At 39.4% G+C, this 27,995-nt stretch overlaps 1 protein-coding gene and 1 long non-coding RNA gene across 6 annotated transcripts in view; one reads left to right on the top strand and one right to left on the bottom strand.

The window, feature by feature from the left end:
* The first annotated feature begins 9,641 nt into the window (after nucleotides 1–9,641).
* On the top strand, nucleotides 9,642–25,806 carry LOC306657651. Its single transcript, XR_013762842.1, has 2 exons — nucleotides 9,642–9,673; nucleotides 25,623–25,806. It is a non-coding gene; the product is annotated as an uncharacterized lncRNA (long non-coding RNA).
* LOC306657645 (UPF0538 protein C2orf76 homolog) overlaps nucleotides 9,660–27,995 on the bottom strand; it is a 60,237-nt gene continuing 41,901 nt past the window's right edge. For 2 of the 5 annotated variants that reach the window (XM_079133845.1, XM_079133846.1), the window contains exons 4-7: nucleotides 27,473–27,523; nucleotides 23,041–23,078; nucleotides 18,958–19,039; nucleotides 10,148–10,348 (exon numbers count right to left, since the gene is read on the bottom strand). In XM_079133845.1, the coding sequence (XP_078989971.1) occupies nucleotides 10,272–10,348; nucleotides 18,958–19,039; nucleotides 23,041–23,078; nucleotides 27,473–27,523 (248 nt within the window). In that variant the 3' untranslated portion in view covers nucleotides 10,148–10,271. Of the gene's footprint in view, nucleotides 10,349–18,957; nucleotides 19,040–23,040; nucleotides 23,079–27,472; nucleotides 27,524–27,995 lie in introns of all 5 variants that reach the window. The other 3 variants (XM_079133848.1, XM_079133844.1, XM_079133847.1) reach the window with 3 other exon arrangements.

Genomic DNA, 27,995 nt, shown 5'->3' with positions numbered 1-27,995 from the left:
CTTCAGTGGTAGAACGTCCCTAGGTTCAATCCCTAGTACTTCCACCCACACATAAAAAATTAAATACAATGTCAAATAGGCCAGCATTCATCCAAGAGATATGGTGGCCTATTAAGGAACAGTCACTGTTCTATACACTGGGAACACTGTAATAGCAGAAATCACAGCAGAAAAAGATTGTGTGTGTGTGCAGGAATTGAACCCAGGGGTGATTAACCACTGAGCCACATCCCCAGTCATTTTTATATTTCATTTGGAGACAGGATCTCTCAAAATTGCTTAGGGTCTCCCTAAGCTGCTAAAGCTGGCTTTGAACTCGAGATCCTCCTGCCTCAGCATCCTAAACTGCTGGGATTATGGGCATGCACTACCATGCCCAGCCAAAAAAAGGTTTTTAAAGAGTAATACAGAGTTAAAGGACCAGGAAATCCTGCAGGAGGTGCGTGTTAACTATTTTACATAAGGGGAGCAGGGAAGGCGTTTTTAATGGCATTTGAGCAGACAGAGACCTGACAGAAATGAAGGGACAGGTCATGCAAATAGATGTAGAAAAGGCCTCATAAGCAGAGAGAAGAGCAAGTGCAAAGGCCCTGAGGCATGAGTATGTTTGGTATGTACTGGGCAAGAACTAAGGTCAAGGTGGCTACTGTAGGGCAAGGGGAGATGCTAGAAGATGAGGTCAGAGAGGTGGTAAAGGCTGGTCACCTAGGACCTTGTAAGCCTCAGCAAGAAACTGGTCTTGACTCTGGGTGAGTGGAAACAGGATGGGATCTGGAAGAATCACTCTGATGGATGGGGGAGAATTGTAGTGAGGTGGGGGTTGAATCAAGAAGCCCATTTAGAAAGAAAGCTATGACCATAAGCCAGGGTGGGATGGTGGAGATTCAGGCCAGGTGATGATGTTTAAAAAGATGAGTCTAGGGTGGACACTGGATAGACTTCGACAGTGGGGCCAATAGGACTGGCTCATGGACTGGATGTGGGGGAAGAGAAAAAAGATAAATGACTCTATGGTTTGGGCCCGAACAGATGGAGGACCGCAGGTCATTTCCTTTCAGGGGGAAGACTGAGGAAGGACCAGATGGTGGGGTGGATGCTCAGCTTCTCAGTATTAGTGGATACTTAGTAGCCACCTTCACAGAGACTCAGAGTAGCCAGCAGGACACAAGGGAGAGATCTGGGCTGTGGTATGAAACAGGAGTCCACAGTATCTAGTTGGTACTCAAAGATGTGAGAATACATGAGGCCATCTAAGGGCTCAATGCAATTAAAGAAGTCAGAGGACCTTGGGGTGGTCCAATGTTTAAAAGTTAAGGAGACCAGGAAGAACCCGCAGGGGAAATGAGGAGTGGCCGGTGAAGACAAGAAAGTCCTTGCAAGATGAAGGGTATCTTGGTTCATTTTCTGCAGCTATAACAAAATACCTGAGAATGGGTAATTTATAAAGAATATAGGTTTATTTGGCTTATAGTTCTGAAGATGGCTAGTCCAAGAACATGACCCCAGAGTCTGCTTGGCACCTGGTGTGGGCCATCTTGTTGCATCATAACATGGCAGAGGGCAGCACACAGCAAGACAGAGAAAGTGTGCTAGCCGAGGTCTCTCTTCCTCTGAGAAAGCCACTAATGCCATCATGGGGGCACACCCTCATGATCTCACCTAACCCTGGTGACCGCCTAAAGACCCCACCTCCAAAAATCATCAACATGATGACCTTGGGGATTAAGTTTCCAACACATAAACTTTTGGGAGACACATTCAAGGCACAGCAAAGAGTGTCCACTGATTCTGAGTGAAGAGCTGCTCGTGGGTGAAGGACTTGAAGCAGGTTCCTGTGACCACACGGGCGACTTTGTCGAGAACTGATGGAAGCCCAAACGGGAGAGTTCAAGAGATCACTGGAGGAGAAAAGAGTGTGAGGGTAACTCTGCTAAGGAACTTAGCCCTGCTGTGTGTGTGCCCGCGCAGAATGCGGGTTGGAGGTGGGGGATGCAGAGGGGAAGCCCCGGGAGGCAGGAGGGGACCGGTGCTGGAGTGCTGCTCTTGCGCATCCGAGAGCCCTGGCCTCCATGCGCACACCAAAGATAGATTTAGAAACAACCGCCACCGCCACCGGTTCACCCTGTGGCACCCGGAGAAGGCAGGGCGCACAGGGGCCTCTGCAGAAGCGGACACGGTGGTGGAGTAGGAGCGTGGCCCCTCCATTCCCAGTGAACTAGGAAGCGAGGGTGGCAGCTCAGACTGAGAAGCAGAGGGCGACTGGACGAGGGTCCCGGAGAACCCGGGACAGAGACACAGAACCAGGGGAGGACAGGGCCACAGTGCAGCACCAGGAACCCCCTGGGGCTTAGTGGCTTCCACTCAAAGCACCACTTCAGCACCGTGGCCAGCCCAGGGTCCTTCTCCAGCCACGTGCAGCCATGCAGGCTGATGAAGGTGGAGAGCAGCAGAGGGGACCTTGAAAGTGAGGCTCTACACAAAGCAATGAGAAAGGACCAGAGTCTCAGGCTAGGGGAAGAGCAGAGGAGGACAGGAGGTATGAACTGCAGGTGGCCCGCTGGGGTGGAAGGACTGCTGGAGGAGGGCCGGAGGCCGAGGAAGGGGAAGGCGGAAGTGGTGGGAGGAGACCGGGAGGCCCCCTGCCGAGGCCACGCTGGGAGGAGGGTATGATCGTGGAGGGACTGTGCCTAAGATGGAACCCAGGGAACAGATGGCCGAGACAGGGGAGACAGAATGTAACACTTGAGCTGTCAGTGACCCCAGAGGCCCCAAGATACAATAAGACTTGTGTCCAGCCTGAATCACAACAGGAGTCCTGTTGGAGAAAGTGACAGACCATCATCCAGGCGGAGGGAGGTGCTGGAGCACCCACAACAGTGTGGTCTGGGAGGTGGGGCGACGGATGTGGCATGATGGCCTGAGGCTCAGTGCCAGCCTCAGAGCAGAAGGGCAAGATCAGGAAATCAGGTGAGGCGGCTGATTTCAGCCAAACAATTGAACACGGTCTCCATCCTCCCTGCCCCATCGAGAGAGAAATGGAGGGGAAGAAGCCCACCCAGTCTTCATCCTTGCCACATGCCTTAGCCCTGTGAAAGAATCAGAGCCTTTGCCAGACTGGTGGCTCACACCTGTAATCCCAGTGACTCAGGAGGCTGAAGCAGGAGGATTTCAAGTTTGAGGCCAGCCTGGTCAACTTAGTGAGAAACCCCGTTTCAAAATTCAAAAAATAGGTAAATAAAAAGAGTTGGGGATATAGCTCAGTGGTAGAGCACGCCTGTGTTCAGTCTTCACTTCTAAAAAATAAAATTAAAAAATCAGAGCCTTAAGAGTGCTCTGGTCCCTGCTGTGATTGACTGGATTTGATTGATCACAGAACATCATTACCAGTGGTGGTGTTTCCCCTGTGTATTGAACTTAGCAGGAAGAAGGCCAAAATCAAAAGTGGGAGTCTTAGCAGAAAAAATAAAAAAATTAAAAAAAAATGTGAGTCTGTAAGGTGGCACTCCCCAGGCTGTCTCTACTTATTTCAAAAGAATCCCATGACATCATTGGGGACCTGAGATGGATTTTCTCTAACTTAAATCTTGCAGCCTAGGAATGACATTGTTCACTGAATACTCATGGGGAGTGACACAAGCATGGGACAGAGAAGGGTGGCTGCCCTTTAAAAAACCACATTGTTCGACAGCATGACACAGGTCCTGGATGTTTCTTTTAAGTCATTACACATTATACGATCCTCTCACTGAGTAATGATCAAAAAATGAGTCTCCAAAGGCCATTATCTAAACTCCTATGTCCATATTCTAACCCAAAATGCACATTTGGGGATGGGAGGGATGGGTCTCTGTTCTGATTCATTGAATAAATGTGTCTTCTTTGATGGAAAGAAAGGACAAGGCTGTGCCCTCCTCCTCCACACCCATACCACTGGCAACACTGGAAGCACAGAGTGGGTTTCATGCTGTGGGGTCACCTTGAGACATGGGTGCCTTCCAGAGTATTTTGCAGAGCCCCCAAACCCCTGTCTGGATGGTGGAGTTCAGGACATTAACCTCAAACCCATTCAGTACCTTTGGGAGTCTGATTAATCAGGAGAGTTTCTAAGAGTAAAATAAGGCAAAGCTCCGAGCAACCAGTAATCAGAGCTCTTCTCCAACACGCATGTGAACACGTGGTGACGAAAAGATGAGTCCAGTTCTTGGGACACTGCTATACTTGGATACCTCCGCCCACTAAAGAAGTGGTCCAAGCCAGTTGCTGTGGGGCACCCCTGTATTCACAGCGGCTCAGGAGGCTGAGGCAGGAGGATCCCGAGTTCAAAGCTCAGTCTCAGCAACTTAGCGAGGTGCTAAGCAACTCAGTGAGACCCTGTGTCTAAATGAAATGCAAAATAGATCTAGGGATGTGGCTCAGTGGTTGAGTGCCTGAGTTCAATCCCTGATACCCCCTCCTCTAAAAAAAGAAGTGGTCCAGCAATCCCAGATCCCAAAATCTCTCTCTCTCTCTCTCTCACAGACACACACACACACACACACACACACACACACACACAAGCACACACACAAGCACATGCACTAGCAAAAATGAGGAGCCTCCACTCCTCCCTCTTTCCTGTCTTCAGCAGGCATTTTCCAAAGGGGTCCCGGCCAAGCCACTTCTCTGGGTGCCCCATATGGGAGCAGACATCCTCCTCCTCCTGCCTGTGTCTGGAGTAGGAAGAAAAAGAAGGGAAGAAAGCACACTTGCCCTGGCAGGGAAGTTCCTTCGCCTGGATAGTGGGCCCAGGGCCTGCACCTTCCTTTGGCACAGGAAGAGAGCACAGGTTTTCTACAATAGAGAAGCACAAAGATGCATGCAAAGGTGCCAGGCCACACAAATGGGGAACTGTCTCTTGGTCTGTAGATGAAAACCTTCCTATCATGCTTCTCCAATCCCCCTACCCCATGTTTTCAAAGAGTGGCAGAAAGTGAAATTCAGCAGAAAGAAACCTGTTCTTTGACTTAGAGATGTCAGGCCTTGGGCCAGAGGTTTAATGTTGGTGAGGATCAGAGTTCTGTGCTCAGAAGCAAAGTGGATGCTGCACACTGCCCTGCTCTCTGTTAGCACCACAAGACAGGTAAGGAGTGCTCACTCTGTGCCAGGCCTGTCTATCAAGTGCCTCACAGGCAGTGCCTCATTTGATCCCCAAACTCACTAAGTGGCCCTTGTCTTCTCCATGGGGAATCCAAGCTTCCCCAGGGCTCCACCACAGGTCTATGCAAGAACTCAGTGAACAGTGCAGTGGCACACAATGGTATAACTGGAAAAAAACTAGATGTTGCACATTTAAGATTATGACGATCCTTTATATCCACAGAGAGAGGTTTGTTTTTGTTTTTGTTTGAGTAGAGGTCTCTTTACATTGCCCAGGCTGGTCTTGAACTCTTGGGTTCAAGTGATCCTCTTGCCTCAGACTCCCAAGAACCGGTGGTACAGGTGTGCAGCACCATACCTAGTTCGTGCCTATGTATCTAAATAATAATATATATGGAGAAAAAAATCTGAAAGTATGTACATCAAGTTATGGAATAGAATGACCTTTAAAGAAAGGATTTTTACTTTTTCCACCTCCAAGTTAGTTATTTTGAACAAGAAACTACTACTTAAAATATCAAAAAGATCAGAAACACTAAAAATGCAGAAAACAATCTAGATGAAAATATGCCAAAATGTTCACAGCAATTACCTGATGGGGTTTTTTTCCTGCTTCTTTTGATTTCTACACACATATCAGTTTGTTTTTATTAATTTTGGACACAAATGCATTCTCCTGGTAAAGTTAAACATTATAGACGAGGCTTTCTACCACCTCACCTCCCTAGAGGAATCAGTGTCATAAGTCTGGTGTGCATCCTTGTGTGGACACGTATTTCACTGTGTATATTCATGCTCACATGTCTGAGTCTATTCTGGCTGCAAGCAAAATATCATAGACTGGATGGTTTATAAACCACAGACACTTATTTCCCACAGTTCTGGAGGATGGAAAGTCTAAGATGAAGTCACTGGCAAATTCAGGATCTAGAAAAGGCTCATCCTCAGAGAGAACCAACTTTCCACCCTAACTTCACATTCCGACCATAACAACGTCATTTCTATCTGCACATATTCTGTGCTTTCTTTTCAATAATGACATCACATTTTATGAGTCACTCTGTCATTTCATCTATCAATATGTCCCAAAGTCCATGACAGTGAATGATAGGATGTCCCTCATTATTTTAAATTGGAAATCCAGAACATAGACATACCATAGTTTATTTAGCTTCTCGTAGTAATATCATCTAGGTTGTCTCGATGTTTTTCTATTTTAACACTTCAGTGAGTTTCCTTATAAAACGCCTCCTCCGGCAGGCATGAGAAGGTTTCTTTGGAATAAATCCTAAGAATTGGAACTGCTGGGTCAATGGAACACACACACTCGCTATTTCAGTGGATAGCACGCCAACTTGCTTTCCTAAGTGACTGTGTGATTTGTGCTCCGCCAGCAGCGCAGGTACAGCACTGCTGACGCTTGTTGCCAAACCCTTCACTTTTTGCCAATCTGATAATTGAAAAATGGTACCCTACACTTCAATTTGAATCTCCTGGAAAAACAGGATGTGCATTGTTTCATATGTTGGTAAGCCATGTCTGTTTCCTTTCATATGGATTTCTTTGTGAAATGCAGTCCTTCTTCTGTTGTATGTTTGACCATCTTCCACTGATTTGTCAGAGTTCTTTATATATTCCAGAAATCGATCCTTTGCTGTATATGTGTGAGTAGTTTCTCCAAGTCTTGTCTTTCAGCCTTTATGATTTTTTAATCTAGTTTTTCAAATATGGCAAATTACAGCACTCATATCTTGTGTTTTGAGAAGGCTTTCTTTATCCCAAGGTTTTAAACATAATCTACATTGTAATAAGCTCATTGTTTTTTCCTGTTTAATCTCTCTGAAATGTTAAGGAATGATGTGAAGTGGAGCCCTTTATCACTGTCCTGAAGCCTCGCTGTGTGCCCAATGCTTTTCTTTTCTCCACTGATTACAAATGCTACCCTTATTATTTATTGTTTCCATACACAGTGGTCAGTTTCTATCTATTCCATTGATCTTTTGTCTGTTTCTGTATCATCACCAAGCTCTTTGGATTGCTACAACTTCAAAATATATTTTGACCCCTGTTAAGCAACACCCCACCCACCCTGCTTTTTTGTTTGTCTACATTGATCTTGGTTATTCTTGCACATTTACTTTTCCAAATGAATTCTCAAATTCATTTGTCAAATTCCATGATAAAGTTCCTTTGGGATTTTGATTAAGATTGCACTAACTTGTGGATTAGGTACAATTCTATATCTTTATATCTTCCATTTATGAACACGTAATCCTCTCTCTTTATTTAGGTCTTTTATAGACCTCTAATAACACTTGATAGCTTTTGCGAACAATTCATTTTAGGTTCATTATCTAGTACTCCTGAAGTCTCCAAGTTCTAATAACTTGTCACTTGATTCTCTTGCAATCATCTTGTCTGCAAACGATTGTTTTGTCTCCTCCTTTCCCATAGCTGTGGTTCTTATTACTTTCCTTATTGTATTGGCTACAGTGAGACCCGCAGGACAGCACTGAGTAACATCAGCAGTACTGGTCACCCTGTCCTATTTGTATTTATAGATTTGTTTAATCACTTCTCCATTAAGTAAGTTTTCTATGTATAACCTTGATCAAGTTAAAGGCATTTCTATCCATTGCTAATTTGTATTCATGCATGGAGATAAATATCATTAAATGCTTTTGGGCATCTATGAAGATGAGCCCAATTATTTTTCTCCTTTAATTTATAAATTTTGTAAATTACATAGATAGGTTTTCTACTATTGAACCAGTTTTCCATTCCTGATAAAAGTCCTTTTAGTCATAACATATTTTAAGTCTCTGTTTACAAGTAAAAACAGTCCATATATATCTTTTATAATAAGGAAAATACACACAAAAAGGTTGTTTATACACATACACACACAAATCTTTGCATTATTTCTTAGAAAGAAAATAACAGGTAAAGATATGCTTAATGTCACATAAAAAGTAAAAAGTCTATATGTAAACTAAATATCTGCAAAATGAAAAAACAATATATTTAAACTTGTTCTTACTGAGTTCCTGTCTGGGTTAATTCTGTCACCATTAATCCAGTCATTCACTCGAGCAAGCCCCTGTCTGCACTCCTCCCTCCCCACTGTCCACAGGCAGGAATTCACCAACTCCCAAACATTCTACCTGGTATCCAGGCCATGGGCCAGAACGGGCAAGGTCAGAATTCTAAGGCAGACTTGGCTCCAGTCCTGCCCATTCCCAATTTCCTCATCTATAAATAGACACACTACTACCACTTTTGGAGAGCTGTGGCTAAAGTTAAAGGACTAGTTAACATGCTAAGTACTTACCTCCACCGTTTGCTATCTCATGCATGATCCAATGTGAGCACTCTTACAATCATCTCCAATCCTCAACTTGTCCTCTGTCCGAGCCCCAGTCCAGACCCTCCAGTCTTCACCTTGTCTATGACAACTGTCTTCTAGTCTTTCCACCACCTGGACACTGCCACCAAAGCTCACTCCCCGACCATCCCCGGTATTAGAATTGAACCCAATGGTACTTTGCCTCTGAGTTACATTCACAGTCCTTTTTATTTTTTATTTTGAGATAGGGTCTCACTAAGGTGCCTGGTTGATCTTGAACTTGCAATGCTCCCGCCTTAGCTTCCCTCGTAGCTGAGACAACAGGCAGGTGCCACCATGACCAGCCCCAAACTCATTTTATAGAAATAAAAACTGAATCATGTAATTTAGCTGTTTAAATATTGCCATCGGCTCCCAGCTACCTATTAGATAAAGTTCCAAGTCCTTGAAAGGCCTAGCTCCCTACTGGCAATTCAGAGGGAAAAGGGGCAATTTCAGAACCAACCAATCTCTCCAGGAGTTCCCAGGAGACACCTGCTGGCTGCGAGGTCCCCATGGAACTACTACTGCTCAGACACTGTCCCTGTCATCAGCCACTCAAAAACCAAAAGTACTGTATTATTTTGAAAGAATACCTTCCAGGATGTAGACTTGTTCATGAACACTTTTCTTTCAGAAGTACAAATAGCTGGCTACCCCCTCTCTCTAAACAAATCGAGTTTGGCTGTATTAGAGTTTGCTATAATAAAAGTTAGGAAACACAGTTCAGAAGAAGAATTTTTTTCAGCAATGTTATTCGTACAGGCCTAGATCATTGTTATGATTTAGATATGAGGTGCTCCCCAAAAGCTTATGTTAGACAATGCAGGAATGTTCATAATATTTGGAAGTGAAATGATTAGATTGTAGAGCTGTAACTGAATCAGTGGTTTAATCTACTTGATGGATTAATCATTTGAAAGGATGTCTGTACAGGGAGGTAACTGTATGCAGGTGGGGTGACCGGAGGAAGCAGGTCACTGCGGGCAAGCCCTTGGAAATTACATTTTCTCTCTGGCACCTCACTCCCTCTGCTTCCAGGTGGCCATGAGCTGGGCAGCTTTCCTCCACCACACTCCTCCGCCCTGCTGTTCTGCTTCACCTCAAGTCCAGCTGTGGAGTCTGCCAACCATGGACAACACCTCTGAAACCGTGAGCCCCAACTTTTTCTCCTCTAAATTGTTCTCATCAGGTATTTTAGTCACAGCAACAAAAGCTGACTAATAGGATAACTAAAAATGGGAAGTGACCCTCTTACATCATAAGATTTCCCTCGTGTAAACACCATTCAGTGTCACATGTAGTGGGAGCATCGCTCACTCCCTGAGCTAAAAGATGGCACCGCAGTCCTACCAGCCTCTTATAATCTCTGGCAGCCAAAGACAGTGAGAGCCGCGCTGGTCAGAAACCATGCAGATTTAAAAATAAACAGTATGACCTTGACCTCTTTTGAAAGGATCCAACATGCAAGCCACTAAAAGAATCCCTAATTCAATAATGATTTTTTCACTTAAAAAAATCAAATGTTTTTCTCATGATATATTATCAAAAGAAAGAAGGAAGGAAGGGAGGAAGGAAGTCAGTCAGTCAGTCCAGACTAGCTAACGACAGAGAAATCACCAAATTTTAGTTCAAACGGCAGAGACTGGGATTAATTTTTAAAGATTTATTTGTCAATTTCAAAAACTCACTAGTGGAATAAAGAGCTTAATACAGGTATGCAAAGAGGACGCCCCAAGGCGGGCCGTTTTCACCAGGATGAAACGGGATTAGCTTTGTAGTTCTTATAATCTTCTTCACAGAAGAATGCAATTTCTGTTTCGCTGGCTGAAAAAAAGAAAAACAGAAAATGGAAAAGAGATTTTAATGTAAAACCAAATTTTAAACAAGTATGGAAATCCGCATTACCTGGGTTTGGCATTTTAGAATAGTTTCAGATGCCTGAAATGAAAAATATCAGTCGCTGTGTGGCACAATACATTTTACCAACTCGGCAAGAAGTTTTAGGTGCAGTTGTAAGAATCTAAAAATCAAATAATTTAAAAAGAAAAAGAAAAAGAATGTGCAAAATTAAAATCAAGGGTCAACACAAGAATTAAGAATTTTCAGAAAATCATGAAATTGTTTATTTATAGTCTTTACGTCCTAGAAAATAACAAACCTTGATATATTTTCCAATATGCTACTCAGTTCCTGAGGGGGGAGGGACTCTCTCCCCTCCCTGAAATTAGCCTGTAGGTATAATAATTTAATAGTTAGAGGATCAGTAGAATATTTTACAGATCACTTTACATTCTCCCTCATGACCCATCAAAATATGTGTCTGAAGAAGTTAATTTTTTGCCCTGCTTATGATTAATTCATGAGGCTTCAACAATATGCAAAGTGAAAGACACAAATTGGCTTCTACCGCAATACCTTCAAATACCTCTAATTATTCACTGGGGATATGGCACAGCTAAAGGACCCACAAAGGTTCAGAGCAGTCACAATTCTTTCAACCTAGCAGGTCAAGGACTCCGTCTTCTAAAACAATAAGTCAGCAACATTATTAATTCAGACTGGAGACAAATCTGATGGAAAGACTTCCAATTTATTAAACATGCGATTCTTTAAGGTGTTGCGCCAACAAGTTCCACATTGGTTTTTTAAATTAAACCAGAAGTTAATACAGTCTGCTTGGCTTTTACTGAAAGAGCAAAAGGGCCTTTGGAATCTTGAGGAGAACAGAGATGAGATTATTTGTAATGAATACTGAGTATGCAATTAACATATACTCTAAAAACAGGCAAGTAAAACTCTTCAAGCCAAATAAATACAATGATAAGAAGGATGCCACGGATTACCACTGGTCTGTGGTTTACAGCTCTAATCTCATCATTAGAATTTATCACAAAAGAATGAAATTAATGAGATTAGCATGTCATCTCATTAAAAATGTTTTTGCCATTTGCAAGAGTATCAAATGCAGCATCTCTCCATCATAAGCTACTGTGCTCAGTACAGAAAACAAACAAATGCTCAGAGAAGAAAATAAAATGATGGTCTCAGGCCCTACTATGTCTTCAAGATTAAATTTAATCTGAGTGGATGAAAATCAGATCGCAAGCTCTTATACAATGAGTCTGTTCGGGGATACAACAGAGAGACTAGGAACCAACAGGAGGGGCTGTAAACAGTGGAACCCAGAGCAGGACAGTTTTACAAGAAATAGCATTTAAAAGAAGGGGTAAGAGGCTCCACACCTGGAATCAGCGACATATTGAAAAGGGGGCATCAGAAAATTCAATATTCAAAGAAGATACTTAAAGACTATCCTTTTTAAAAACAGCTTGGGTTTCCTTTTTGAAAAGAGGTGTGCTCCAAGGTAGACCTAGCTCATTTGGAGTGATTCTAACCATCCTTCTAATGGAGAATGAGCAAGAGGAATCTTGTTTCTGATGATCACAGAGCGAGGCTTTATCTGTGATGTGCTATTTACAGATGGAACTTTACACAGTTTTTGCCCGGCCAGCACTTGGCTCGAGCCACGCTCCCTGTAATTACAATTTTCACTTACTGCAGTTGACATTTATCTGTACTCCTTTTGAGAAGCTAATATGTCATGCAGATCTGCAGTACAGGGAGAGCAGGTTCAGAATAAGCTGACAGAAAGCAAAGACTGACAATGCAGTTTTGTTTTGATGAGTCTAATTAACTTAGAGAGCAACTTGTTATTTATATAAAGTATTGAGGCCATCTCTCATAGGCTCGAAATGAAATCATCCAGGGTAATGATTTTATTTTCATATGAGTCCATTCCTTTTCAAGAAAGCTGGATTGACAAATGGGTTAAACTCAAATAATTCAAGGTGATTAAAAAAAAAATCTTGCTCACCCTTTAATTGGAAAACATACAAATTTCGAGTTTCTCTAAATATTCAAAAGTAAATCGAAATGGATATTAAATTTTATTAATGTAGACTTCAAACAGAAGTAGTAATGTTTTTAAAACTCTCTAAAGCTGATGAAAATGTTAGAGAATGTTTCCATGATTTGATACTGCAAATCAATTTGCCGGTTTAAGTGGAAACAAGTCACAGAGGATTGATTTTCAAGACCTTCACCCGATCGCTCTTCTCACCATTGCCATTGCCCCTCACACTCCTGCTGCCCAAATTCTGCTCAAAATGGCTTCTTTAAAAATGGTGGGGGTAGAACCCTCAGGAAGTCTCGCATGTGCTGGTCCCCTCGGGCACCTGGTTTTAAATTAAATGTGCTGCAGGCAGCAGGGCGGTCAGGTGCAGAGTGCCTTGGCATGGGAATCTGAAATGAATGTGCAATCTAAAATCCAATAAATACACTGCCACTTCATCCCTTCGTCTTACTATCAAATGAAATCAAGTCAGAGCCCTCCAAATACATTTGTGGATCATTTGAATGCTGATGTTCTAGTTTAATGAAATGAATAGAAGTCAGGACATTTGAACTTCGGCTATAAAATTAACAATTTTATAATGCTTCCTAAAGGATCAGGCAGGCAGGCAGGCCAACACACACACACACACACACACACACACACACACCCTTTAACAGGGAAACAGCAATGATGACTTGAAAATAAGAAAAAAAACAACTTAAAGTGTGAAATCCCAAAATAAATTAAATGCAATGTTTTTAAACTCCTTAACTATCTCAGGATCTTATCTACTATCTTATCTACCAGCGAGGGTTTGTTGCTTGCTCTTTAAGCCTCAAGCTGGATGGCTCCAAAGTGATATAAGGGGCATCCCCTGGGGCAGGAGGAAGGAAACCAAGATGTGTGCACTGGCTTTGTGGTATGATCAGGACAGGCTGCCATGTGACAATAACTGCATATTTTTCACAATTGTACACACACACACACACACACACACACACACACACACACATACACACATATGTATGTGTATTTGTAAAAGTCAGGGTGTGAGTGTGGGGCAATCTGAGGCCAAATCTGAAACAAAATTTCACCATCTCTCCTGCTCCAGGAATCTACCATATCTTTCCAGGCTTCCCAAAACCCCAACTAAAATAATCAAAGGGGTGCTCTGAGTTGAGTTCTACTTCAAAATTTTCACCCAAGAAGCTCACAATCCAGTAAGGCGGTCTCTACTACTGTGCTGTTCTTATCTTATCTGCTTCAAATGTTTACGATCAACTGGCAAGAGATTCCAAACTACAGACTGAAAAAAATCAATGGTGAAAACTGACTTGACTGACTGAGCATGTGCCTGCAATTTCTGTAGTGGCAAGAGAAAAGTAAAAAGGGAAGAAGGATCACACATACGTTGGAATATTCTGCAGTCACAAAAGGGTGAAATCCTGTCATTTGTGATAATAGGGATGGAACTGGAGGACAATATGTTAAGAGAAATAAGCCAGGAACAGAAAGACAAATAATGCATATTCTTACTCACATGCAGAAACTAAAGAATAGAATTAGAATATAGAATTAGAGAATAAAACTGGGGTTACCAGAGGCAGGAGGGAAATAAATTAGGGAGAGAGTGATCAGTGGGTGAAAGGTGAGTTAGATAAATGGAGTAAGTGCTAAGGTGTAAGGATAGTACAGTGAAAGCAGTTAACAATAATTCATTGTATAGTCCAAAATGGCCAGAAGAAAGGATTCTGAATGTTACCCACAAAGACGGTATAAATATTGGCTGTGACAGACACGCTAATTACCCTGATTTGATCCTTACACACTGTACATCTGCATCGAAATATTCATTTTCACCACAAATATGTATAATATTGTCAAAGATATTTTTTTTAAATGCAAAAAATAAATACAAGCCAGGGAAAAACAATCTGTGGAGTGCGTTCTGACTCCTTGTTCTGAAGTCACTGGCATCGCTGTTACAATGTTAGCATGAAGGGGAGTCACCTGGGGCTGTGTCAAAGGAAACACAGTGCCCAAGACAGGATCACCCAGAAAGGAGTGGGAAAGGGCCCAAACCTTAAAGACACAAATCAAACATGATCCTGATAAAGAAGCAGGAGGAAAAGAATCCTGTTTTAGCCACAGGTAGGAGGTAACCAGAGGTGTGATGCACAGGACCTGGTTCTAGTCGGGGACAGATGACAGAAGCAAAATGAAAACAAACCACGAGGGAGTTTGGAATTATTACGGAGGTTGGCTTGACAACAACTCTTTCCTCAAATAAGTGCTTGTGGTTTGGCCTACTGTAACTTGCTTTAAAACATTTCCAATAAAACACAACTGGTTTTAGAAGAGTTTCCCTGCCACAATTTCTTTCTTTTTAAAAAGAAAAACTTTTTAAGGCTTTTTTACCTTTTTATTTGAGAAGTGTTAAATAATAATTTTTGTATTAAAATCTTTTTTTATTTTTACAGATTGCATTTTGATTCATTGTACACAAATGGGGTACAACTTTCGTTTCTATGGTCGTACACGATGTAGAGTCACACCATTCAGGTAATCATACGTGTACATCGGGTAATGATGTCTGTCTCATTCCACCATCTTTCATACTCTGCCCCAGACCCCCTCATTAACCAGAGTGCATTCAAAAGATAAAGAGTAGCAGGACACAGCAAAATGAAATAGAAAATATCACCCACCCTCTCCCAACTTACAAGCAATTTGTTACGTAGAATAAACAATTGTTAAAAACAAGATAAAAATCTTTCCATCTTAAACAACATTTCTAGGTAAAACCCTCTTCTCTTTTCCTTCCACAAAGGAAATCTTCTTTTATTTCTGTATTTCAGCACCGATGTAAGATGTGGAACATACAATGGGGATCTGCAGGGCAGATAAAAGAATCTTCAAACAAGTTTTCCCCCTAATTTCCCCCTCCCAGCCTTTCTTTTCCTTTCATGACTCCTGCAGAAGAGTCATAATGATAAATTTGTTACACTGGCATTATTCCCATGGCAACTGGCTGTGATAGCAGAATGACAGCTCTCCAGCAAGATCAAGTGGTAAAAAGGGAAAGAGGAATGACTTCGAATTTTTCTCTTAAACCTCTTAGAAACCTAATCAGACACGGCACGGAGGGAGGGAAAATTCCCTAGAAAAATCACACACTTCAAGTATCATGGTTTTTGTTTCTTTGTGTTTTGGGTGTGGTACTAGGAATTAAAACCAGGGCCTCACACATGCTAGGCAAGTGCTCTCCCACTGAGCTACATACATTCCAGGCCTTTCAAATTCATTTTTTGACAGGGTCTCAGTAAATTGCCCAGGCTGGCCTTGAACTTGAGATACTCCTGCCTCAGCTTCCCAAGTAGCTGTGACTGCAGGTGTGCACCACCATGCCTGACCCTCAATTATCATTTTTTGCAACTCAACTCCTACTTAGAATTTCTGTTGCTCTATGGGGATTCTCATTTCTTTCCCTGGGTAAAACTCGGCTTGTTGCCAGAAGACAAAAACACTGCTCTAGGATAAAGAGGATATCACTCCTGGCAGGGACTGAAGTCACCCCATGGCCAAGGCTACTGCTCTGTCCCGGTGTCCAGAGCAATCTGCTCCCCTAACCACCCTGAAACAAGGGGAGAAACCCATGAAAAGGATCTGATTCTGATCAAAGTCATGTGGCCTTAAAACAAGAATGATAAAAAGAGGGATTTGATTCTCACTTTTAGAGATGGTTGATTACATAAGCTAGTCTGAAATAAATGAGAATGAGGCAAACTCTGTTTTAGCAAATTCAAAATATTTGCCAACTGCCATCTTCAAATAAAATAGGTGTTCTGCAGGGCCTCTTACATGCTTTGTTCTGGACACCTTCATTCTTTTATTAACCTGTTGACAACCTTCTGAAAGTTTTCATCATTCACATTTATACAGATTGCATTTTAATTCAGAGAGGCCAAGAGGCTTACCAAAGGTCACAAAGCAAGTGATTTAGGAATTTATTATTCTTTTAAAAAATTGTTTCCTTAATGATAAGGAATACTTACAAACTGCGGAAATTTTTGTAAATACCAATAATAAGATAATACAGAGAAGAAAGGAAAAGCTCAGTTTACTAGCAGTGCTACTACCCTGAGAAACCATTTCTACAATTTTGGTATATGATCTTTTCTCATATACATATACAAACACGTCCATAGATACAGTTTCAGATAACAGTATTACACATGATTCCATGCAACGTAAAAATTCCTGTGTCAGTGATTCACAATCAGGGAAGGTGAAAGAAACCTCTACCATCCCTCTGAAGGTAGACCACAACCTCAGAGTCTGAAGGAGCACATGCCTGCTGATTTAATAACAAATACAAGAGAATGTTAAACTTGACCTACAGAACATTAGAAGCAATATACATTCCCAACAATGGTACCAGAGAATATCATTTCCCTACACCAAGGGCCTCCTTGGATACTTCCATTATTTTTTTTTTTTTCATGACTACTGATCTTCTACTAACTACTGGTTGACCAAGGTCACCCAGATGGTAAAAAGCAGAATCAAGGTCTGACGCCACGCACACTGGCTCTGGGCTGTTATGCTCTGGCTGTTTTTAGCTCATACCAAGCTAAAAAGTGGGGTCTATTTTAATGTGAATTTCTCTCATCACTAATAAGGTAGAACTGGTTTTCCTATGTCAGCCATTACTTCTATCAGAATTTCTTCATCTTTTTCATACTACTATACAAGAGCTTTTTTATAAAAGTTTAGTTAATAACTTTACCTTTCATTTATGTTGCACATATTTTTCATAGTTCATTGTTTCTCCTTTAAGGGTTTATAATTTGGGGGTTTTATTTGATCAAATCTATTGCTTTCCCCCTTTATGGCCTTGGCCTTTGGACGGTTCTTTTCCCTCCAAGTTAGGATATCATGGAGCTACATTTTTTGTTTTCTTAACTTCCACAGTATAACATTTAATTGGAATAAAAACTGAGATAAAGGTTTTGAAATTTATTTTCCTGAATGCTTTGGCAATAGGCCTGATGTAGTTTTCTGTCTAATTCAATATTTCCCCATTTATATGAGATGTCAAGAGCATCACCTTGTAAAATCTTACCTTTCTTGCCTTTTTGGTTTGTTTTTGCATTTCCCAACCTTTTCCATACAGCCATCTGCCAATTCCCACAACAATGCCAGCCTGTTATATTCATTATGTAGCTCTATGCTTTAAAAACAAGCAGGGCTACCCCAGGTGCCACATGTCTCAATAACACAGATGCCACCTGTCACAATAATGTAATAACATTTGAAGAAAAAGTGCCAGTTAAATAAATGTTTTTCAAATAATGATCCATCTTACATATTCATAATATGGAAAGACACTAATCCTAGCAAACAGTGTAGATTTACACACCAAAAGCAAGTCTAAGATTCACAACCTACTATTTAAAATTCCATTAAATAGAAAGACCTATGTCAGGAATTCACATTAGTCACATGAATCATTTCAAAAGTGAATTCCTGCTTGGTGTGGTGGTGCACACCTTTAATCCCAGCAACTTGGGAGGCTGAGGCAGGAGGATCTCAAGTTTGAGGCCAGCCTCAGCAACTTAGCAAGACCCTGTTTCAAAATAAGAAACATTTTTTAAAAAGACAGGGATTGTAGCTAAATGGTAAAGTACCCCTAGGTTCAATCTCCAGTCCAAAAAAAAAAGGCAACGCAACAGAACAAAAACCAAAAAAAAAAAAAAGTTCAGCTTCCCAGTGTGGTCCTAACTTCCCCGTGTGGAACACACCTTGCATGTTTTGAAGGAAGTGTTATTTGTGACACTGCATCATGGTCACTGACCATGGAGGTGTGTCAGAGGCACAGTGCCTTCACCTGCTCAGACCTCCCTGATAATCTTCACTCCTCTATTGCCAGATCAGCTTATGGTGACCGTGTAAGTAGAATAACAGTGACATCTAATGGCCACAAGATATGTCACATAACAGTTTTTCAAAAACAGAACTACATGCACATTCCAGGTTGAAAAGTCAAATCAGGCAATTTTTCAACTGCACATACTAGGTCCCTATTTAAAATTCTGTGCCTTGGTCGGCCCTGAGTGACTTGGATGACTATCAGAAACCACGCTGCATGTTATACAAACAGTATCTCATTTCATTATTCCACATTAGTTCTACTACGTCCATTTCTCACAAACCATCGGCTCAAATGACACTGATGAGAGTAAGTAGACATGGTACTAATAACCTGTCAATCATTTAAAATGACCCTCAGCAGGATTCTGAGCAAACCTTCTGAAAGAACTATTTGCATTCTGCACATTTAGTGAGGAGATAACTACTGCCCTCAGTCAAATGATCAGAATGCAGGGCATTCTCCTCCTCCTCCTTTGAATAGTGATCAGGGAGTGGGAAGAGCAGCAAGGGGCATTCACGTCACAGGGAGTTATCAAACATGCAGCCAGTCCTGGCCGCACAGGCCGGAAATGTGAGTGCCCCTTCAGCATGGCCCCTTCCTCACCGATCCCTGCTGCTTTCAGAGTGCTGTCTTCTTTCAGCAGGAGTCTGTCGTCATCCTCCAAACTCAACACCAGTTCATTGGTCTAAAAAGAAAGAAAAACTGCATTTCATCAATACTGATATGGCTTCTGCATTTAGCAAGACTTCTCAAAGAGGTGGAGCTGGAGTTGGAGTACAGTAGTAAGTCACATTCTACTCCCTTGATGGCAATGAGAGATACACAATGTAGACTTACTAAGTACACACACTGTGCACTGTGCTGCAGAGACAATGTGATAGCCCTGGCTTTCCAGTTAAATTTGGGTTCAAATTCAGACTCCCCCAGCACCTAGCTGTGTGTACTCAACAAACTACATAACCTAAGGTTCAGTTTCCTCATCTCTAGAAAGGGGGAAGAGAAATGCACCTTCCTCTTTAGTTCCTGCCAAATTATTTTTATTGAACAAGTTAATGAATGACAAAAATGTCAGTCTTTTGTGATTGCTCAGTTTCCATAACACTTTGAAAGACCTGCTCCACTGCAAGAGTATGTTTTAAATTCCATGTTTCCTTCACATTTTTTATGAATTTCATTTTTAAACCTTTGTGGAGAATTTCAAACATGATATACACAAAATACTATATTGAACCCTGCTCCATAACCATCACCCAGCTTGAACAAATTATCAACTCAGGTTCAATCTGTTTCTCCTCTAACCTGGTCGATGGGTTTAAATTTTACATAAGTCATTAACCCTAGGGGATTTATTTTGGCTTAAAGAAGAAGATATAAATTCAACTAATCTTCTAGATGTTAACCCAGCTATTTCAATACCATTTATTGAATCCTCCATCTCTTTCTCCATAGATTTGAAATGCCATATTTACTATACACTAAATTTCTATGTATATTTGAGTCCATATCTGGATTTTTAATTCTGTGTCATTGAACTGGTAGTTCACACCAAGTTAATTATTAGAGTTTTGTAATAATGTCTTAATATACCTTAGGGCTAATCACTTTTTTTTTCAGAATTCTTCTGACTATTCTTATTTATTTTTTACTTACTAAGTTTATAATCAGCTTCTATAATTTATATATATATGCAACTGTTGTTATTACCTTATTGAAGTGTCATTAAAATTATAAATTAAGAATTAACATCTGTATACTATTACACATTCATATCCAAAATATCCTAAGTATTTCTATATAAGTCTTATTTTGAATTCTTTATTGCATATTTCACTTTGTTGTTGTTGTTATTAAACTGAAGTGGAATTTAACATAATAAAATGCATAGACCTTAAGAGGCACTTACTTTAATGAGACTGAATAGTAAGTCCCAGAGTTTGGATTCATATTTCAAGTATGTATGTAGTGAGGGTGGAAAAGGACAGTAGCATTTTTAAATTTTCTTCTGGACTTGGGGTGTAGCTCAGGTAGAGCCCTTGCTTAGCATGTATAATGCCCTGGGTTCAATTCCCAGCACCACAATGATTTAAAAAATTTCCTTCTTAAAGATCTTGTATATTTCTTATTACAGTTTATTCTAGGACATGATTTCTTCCTTTAACAAGGATAGCTATCTGTTTTCCAAACCCACAAAATGTAAGATATAAAGTTTTTATTTCAAATCTTTTAGCAGAAATTATTCTCACTATAATATAAACAGCCTACTGTTTATAATTCATAATATACATATGCCCATTTTTATGAATTTCTTATAATCACAGCACAGTCATATTATGATAATCATTTGCATTCTACTATTGATTCATTCAAAGACACTTAGCTCATCGTCTAAACAGGAGGCTTAGGTGAGCAGAGATCCAGACAGCCTTCTTACTGTGGTGATGAGAAGAAACTTCTGAGGACATCTGGTAATTGCAATTAGGAAAGTCTCTAGACCCTTGTATGAATGAGTTCATTAAGATCCAAGTGATAGTTGGAAGTCTCTCCCTTTGGCTGAGAAAAGAGATTAAAATTCCAACTGGCCTAGAAAACGGACTAGTTTGGCCAGAGATGCTATAGGCCCTGCAGACAGGAACAGAAGATGAGAGAACAACAATCACTTGGAAATAAGAAAAATGTCCTGCAGTCAGATAAGGCACCAATAAGAATATGTAGGTGAAACTTTTCTGAAGTTTTAAAACTATTGGTACAAATGGATAGCATCCCTTGGAAGCTTCAAGAAGCATCTCCAGGGTACAGAGTCTGGACTTGAATTATTATGGGTAAATGAAATTTTATAAAGCCAGAGTCCAGAAACATTCTAAATGACTTCATTTGTTTGGGGAATCCACCCTTAAATAAATTATTTGTTCAACTGAAAAAACAAGTTCTAATTTTGAAACTATAACTGGCTCTCTGTATGGAAGGGTTGGTCATCTGCAAAGTCAACCAACTGGAAACTGAACACATGCTTTGGTGTATGCTGGTTACATCTATACTGAACACACAGATACTTTTTCTTGACATTAACCACTAAACAATAGAGCATAACAACCATCTACAGTGCATTTATACTATTAAGTATTGTAAGTAAACTAGAAATGATTCAAAGTGTACAGGAGAATACACACAGGTTATACATGAATGCTATACCATCTTCTATAAGGAACTTGGAGCATCTGTGGCTTTTGGTATCCACAGGTATACTGGAACCAATCCTGAGGGATGAAGACTATGTATAACACAACAGGGAGAAACATGCATTTTAAGTGTAGATAAGACTTCTTTCTTTTCTTCTAACTACAGGAGGAAAATCTCCTGATTTTCTAAAAATCATTTTTACATATAATATTGATTATTTGAACATGATGAACGAGGTCTTCATTACAAAGAATGAAGTTTGCCAATTCCTTGTTCTAGGAAACATGAGCTTATGAGCAAGGACAACAATATAGAAATGCAACACTGAATGGAGAATGATATGACTCACTTTGCTTTCCAACTTTTTCAAAAAGCACATTGCTTCATTTCAGCTTTATTTATATATTTTTAATATATTTACATTTTTTTTCTTCCATGTAAAATAGAAACACACTTCCTATTCTCTACATTTTAGAAACCAGGTTGAAAACACTGCAGACCTGGAGAAGGGAAAATGGACGAAGTCTGTGGCCAGATACAGTGGCAGAACTTTCTAGTACCCCAAAGAGAGGAAGATGCCACACTTGATCCCCAACACCTGTGAGCATGACATTTTGAGGCATTTGATAATGGATATGATCAAATTTGCACACACAAAAGAAAAATCCCACAAAGTTACTAATCCAGAGGCAACAGACATCCCCTCTTTGTGATCTTTGGCACACATCTTTTTGAATACTGACTGAGGTCATGGAGTGTATCTATGACCAGATAGGGAATGAAAAAAAAAAAAAGGAATTTTATAAATACTTCATCCAAAACTTATTATGGAAAAACTCCTCTGAACCAGGCATTGCCCTCGGTATTGGAGATACAAGAGGTGTGCAGAATAAGATATGGTCCCTTGTTCTTTCGTGGTTAACATCATAGAGAAGGCCACTGAGAAAAAAGACTACTCTGTAATGAGAAGCAAACCTTTCACTGTGGCTTAATAAAACATTACTCTAAAAAAGCAAGAAAAGAGCGATGTACATATGGTACACATATAAACAAACAGCTGAAGGAGACGATTCAGAATTGCAGGCGGTGCCCTCTGTAGCGTGAGTCGCGGTCCTGGGCCTTCTCTTACAGCTAGCACCAAGGCAAGCAGACTGTCTGGATCTGCCTCTGGTCCAGTTCTTCTGTGGACTTAAGAAAGTCAAAGAGACTAGACCAAGAGATAAGAAACGGCTTCCTTATATGTACTTTTTTGTGTGAATTTTTTAATTGTTTTATGCTTATTTTATATAAATATGTGGGAGATAAGTAATAAAAGGATCTACGAGCAGGTAGAAAACTTAGTTTTTTTTTTTTTAATTCTTTAATGGGAAAGTAAAGTTCTAGAAAGAGAACCTATAAGATAAAAAATGCTATTATGATGGAAAACACTTAAACGTACATTTACTTACTCACCAGTTCAACTAATAATGATTACTGCTAAGTGCCAGATACTGCACATGTGGAACGTACCTTTGATTTATGTGCTTGGTGAATAATCTTCAGTTTATCTGAAAGAAAAAAGCAAGTTGTCTCTTCACACAGACTATGCTCAAATTTCTTCTGAAATTAGTAGTGAGACAAATGAGTACCTATGAAATTGAGAAATTCTAAGTTCTTTATAATTTTATGACCATATTCACTTAAAAATCTGTTCTAGAGTAAAAGGAAATTTACTTTTGCAAATCATTAAAATTAAAGATAAAATTTTAAATTAAATTTTAAAATTTAATTTAAATTAAGGGAGCTGGGGGTGCAGCTCATTGGTAGAGCACTTGCCCTGCATGTAGGAGGCCCTGGGTCCCATCCCTGGCACCAGAAACACACACACACACACACACACACACATACACAAAGATAAAAGTACACAGGTAAGTCAGGTATGGTGGTATACGCCATAGACTTGTGAGGCTATGGCAAGGAGGATCACAAATTTGAGGACAGCCTCAGCAATGTAGCAAGATCCTGCCTCAAAATAAAAAATAAAAAAGTTTGGAATCTAGCTCAATGGTAAAGTACCCTTGGGACACAGATACTTTAAAGCCTTGGGCTCTGACACACAACTGTGTGTCAGACTCGACACATTTTTCCTTAGGACAGAAGACAAGCAAATCACATTACTCCATTTTGTTTTTTAGTCATTAAATTACAAGATTAGCAGGTAATGTAAAAAATTATATATATATATATAATCTTATCTATACATTTAATTTTATGTGTCTGGATATGTATTTATATATTATAGTTACATATATTTATTTTTATATATTATATATAATTATATTTATATGTTATATATAAAATAATGATAGATATTAATAAAGACAGTTTAAAAAACTATTAAGCTCTCAGGGCGGATACACTGACAGGAGGTTAAATGACCATGCTGAAGAAGTGTGGCTCAGATTTCTAACATTACCTGGGATCACTGGTAATCTGAGTAGGGTTGTTAATGACTAAAGAATACCAAGATCTGCTTCTTGGTTTTCAAACACCGCACAGGCTTACATGGTCCAGTATGTTTTATTCAAACCCAATTTCATTCTTTAATCTGTTTATACTGAAGTCAGGACACAAAGTCCTTTTGCAACAGGCAATTTCTTCACACTTGGGTAAAATTCCAACTCTAAGATAATCAGTCCCTAATTATATAGCAGACATAGTCATTCAACACATTTAAATTCCAAAAATTTCCAATTCTTCACTCAGTTTTATTTAACCATTTATTGACTATATTATAACTTATCTGAATAAACTCTCAAACTAAAATTCATTTCTATCAATAATGCTATAATAAGAAATTCCAGTACAAACAGAGAAACAACATGTATCCCATTTGTTTACAATAAAAAAAAAAAAAAAAAAAAAAAGACAGTGATTACAGTAATGTGGCAGTGATGTAAGGACTGACACAGACCAATGAAATCAAATAGAATCCATAAATAAACCACACATTTGTGGCCAAAAAAAAAAAAAAAAAAAAAAGAAAATTTGGGCCGTTTGGGCCGTTTGTCCAGTATGTGCTGCAGGAACTTCTCTCTTATTTCAGTGTTCTTTTCTCTTCTGTGGAATATGTCTTCCCTTCCCTTCAGATAACTTGGTACCCTTTGTACTCTTTCTTTTTCCATCAGTCCAAAAACAAAAATAAAAACAAGAACAACTAGCATTTATTTGAGTCCTTCCCAGTGATCCAAAGTACTTAGGATCACTAAGTACTTTGTAAATATAATTTGTTTTAAGCCCGAAAAAAAAAAAAAAAAAAAAAACCCACAGGAAAGAGATAATAATTATTCTATGTTACAGATGAGAAATATAGTCAACAACAATTGAGCCCAAGATGGATCACTGGCCCATCTGGCTGAAGCCTGAGTTCTTATTCACTATGTTCATATCTTCCTGTGAAATTAAAAAATATATTACCTGTTAAAAAAAAAAAAAAAAAAAAAAGAAATTCCAATAGTGATATGAAATAAAAGGTTCTTTTTTTTAAAGACCTGATTTTTAACTATGTTGTTATAGTTCTGAAGAAAGAATAGAGTACCAATCACCCAGTTAAGAACTGGCACTCTCTATTACCCATTATTTTAAATAGTCAATTTTCAACTATCCATTGCAATTTTTTAATTGCAATTTTAAACAAGACCAGCACCCTAGGACTATATTCTTAAGAAATAAAAATAACTTTAACCTAAGTAAAATATGCACATTAGGAATGTAAATAAACAGATGCTAAAAATAAATTTACTATGGACATGAGAAAATAAACAAATGTGACTTGGATTATCTATTATTCTGAGTTGCCTAGTACGTCCTTTTTCTCCCTATAAATAGGTATTGGTTTGTTATTTGAGACAAGTTAGAGAAGTCAACAGTAATTTTTTTTAATAAAAGGGGCTTAAAGTCTGTTGTAATCAAGCTGTAAAACTAGAGTCTGACCTTATAAATATTAATTGTGTTCTATATATTTTGCTAATAAGCCTTTAAATTTGAAAGAACTTTGCTCTAATAGGCCCAGCAAACCCACAATAAGAAGTCTACATTTTTTTTTTTAACAGAAAAAGAAATGCTGTGACTGGGAAATTTTGCCAGATTTTTCTCCCCAACAGAAACTGGCAGGACCCAAGAAGAGGACAAGGAAGGAAAATGACAAGCTAACAAAGGGTGTTGTATTAACGTATCTTTCCTTGTTGAATAATCTCCTTCACTTGTTTTGACTTCTTAAAAAATAGACTCAATATTCTTTTAGACTTCATATTAACAAATACAACATCCATGGGCATTGTTTTCTTAATGCCAATTCCTTGAGGAAAAGAATCTTACAATATCTTTTGTTTGTGGGGCATTAAACAAATGGGCACATGCATAATTTAATTTCACACAGCCTCATGAAACAGGCGGGGATGAGCAGCCATGCAGTACATCAATCAACATTAATGTGTGCCCAAATGTATGATGTCTAGGTAGTAAGGATTTAAAAATAAGTAGCATGAGTGGTTAAATCAATAATAGATGACGATGACAATTAAATGGGAGGAGGGACTGTGAGAAATCTCAGGCAGTGGGTGGCTGAGACAGACAGCCTTTTGCCCAAGGGCACAGAGGCAGTAACTAGCAAAACTGCAACCTAACTCTGCACCCTTCTGCTCCCCAACACGGGACGCAGTGTTCTATTCCCACAGGCCACACAGCATACCATGACAGGTGAGAAGCCACACTCCAGTCTTCCTGCTTCACACAAAGCAGCAGATTGTTAAAGAGCCACACTCAAAGAAAGAGCCACCTGAAGTCTATCGAAACACGAGTGGTTCTGTCATTTCTTCTCTGACAAATGTATTAGTTTTTTGTTTTTTTTTTTTTTCCTGCCAATTCAACTGAATATATAGAAACACTAGGATGAAAAGGCATCAATGAGATGAAATAAGCAAAAAGGGACATTATCTACCCCAATGATGCTTAGCGACTCAGATACCCAGATGCTTTCATTATTTAAAATTTATCTTTTGAAATAACTTGCATGGAACACAGGTTTGCATATAGATAACGCACACCATGCAAAAAGGGAACTTTTTCTAATTTGAAGTGGTATCTGTAGGATGATTCAAGTTTAAGGTTATATTTCAGGGCATTACACTTCAAAAGCCATGAAAGCTACAATTGAGAAGTTTCATATTTACCTTAATCATGCTTTTTATTCCTTTCTCTTATTCAATATTGAGTATGTAAATTCTTAGGGCCAATAAATCAAAGTACTTTCCACTCAGTGCCTTCAACTTCTGCTTGACTACCCCTTATGACCTCACAATTAGTCTCTGGATATTAAAATGCAGACGCACGGAGAAGATTGTGATTTCAAAGGATTGTAGGTCACAAGTTGCCCTATCGAATGGGAACAGAATGAAAAGCCACTCCAAAAAATGATCTAAAGTAATAAAAAATTTATACTTTAAAATGTCTGCACCAATTAACAGAAATATGTATTAGGTGCATAACTTTCAATATAGTCTCAAATTCAAGTTTGCTGAATATCATACTTATAATGAACAATTATGCCCAGTTTCTTACTATATTTTTAGATAACCAGTTGCAACATATAAAACTACTACATAACATTTAAAATGTTAAATGCTTAGTCCTCATTTTTCCTTCTCTGATTGCCTGGCAAAGAAACCCCTCTTAGCATAGTTTGCAAAACATGCTATTCTTCACCAATACAGCACTTCCCTAAACAATTACAACTGACCTTAACAACACTGTAGGATTCCTATATTCCTATAAACTTCCAAATTGGTTTTTATTTGCAGATAACAAATTAATTTTTGAAAAACAAATTTGAATTTGTGTCAAACAAAAACTAAAGTTAAATTATATTACTATACATTTTTAAAGCATAAGAAAAATTAGTTACCATATTTATAATTTCTGAATGGTGGTGGTAGGCTGGTCCTCAAAGGGACATCTACAAAAGAAAGATGATTTTTATTACAAAATATTCAAACAGAACACATAGTCTTTTGGTTTTATTTTCCTACATCCACAGACTAGTTACTTTGAAAAAACTGACAAAAGAAAAAATGGCATCAAAGTATCCAAGGGCCAAGGAAGACAATGGCACCATCCCTAAGCTGCTGAGCGGTTCCTAACTGAACTCAGACAACAACACTATGAGAAGGCTCAGTACACTAGTAAATGTGACAGTCTCCATATACCCTTAAAACCTGTAAAGTGCATCTGTGAGGCAGTTGATGTTTGTTCAGCATGTGAACCCAAGAACCCCTTGAGGATCTTCAGCCACTAGTGGGAACCAATGATCTAGAACAATCTTAATACTCTTATCAAAATTCAACAACCTACAACATGAATCCCCTAATTCATCAAAGAAAACTAAAGAAGACAGAGTGAATATCATTTCAAAAACACATTCTAAATAT

Source organism: Sciurus vulgaris (genome assembly GCF_902686455.1).
Source record: "Sciurus vulgaris genome assembly, chromosome: 3".
NCBI lineage: Eukaryota > Metazoa > Chordata > Mammalia > Rodentia > Sciuridae > Sciurus > Sciurus vulgaris.
Note: the sequence above shows the minus strand (reverse complement) of the source record. Positions and strands in the feature narration are given on the sequence as shown.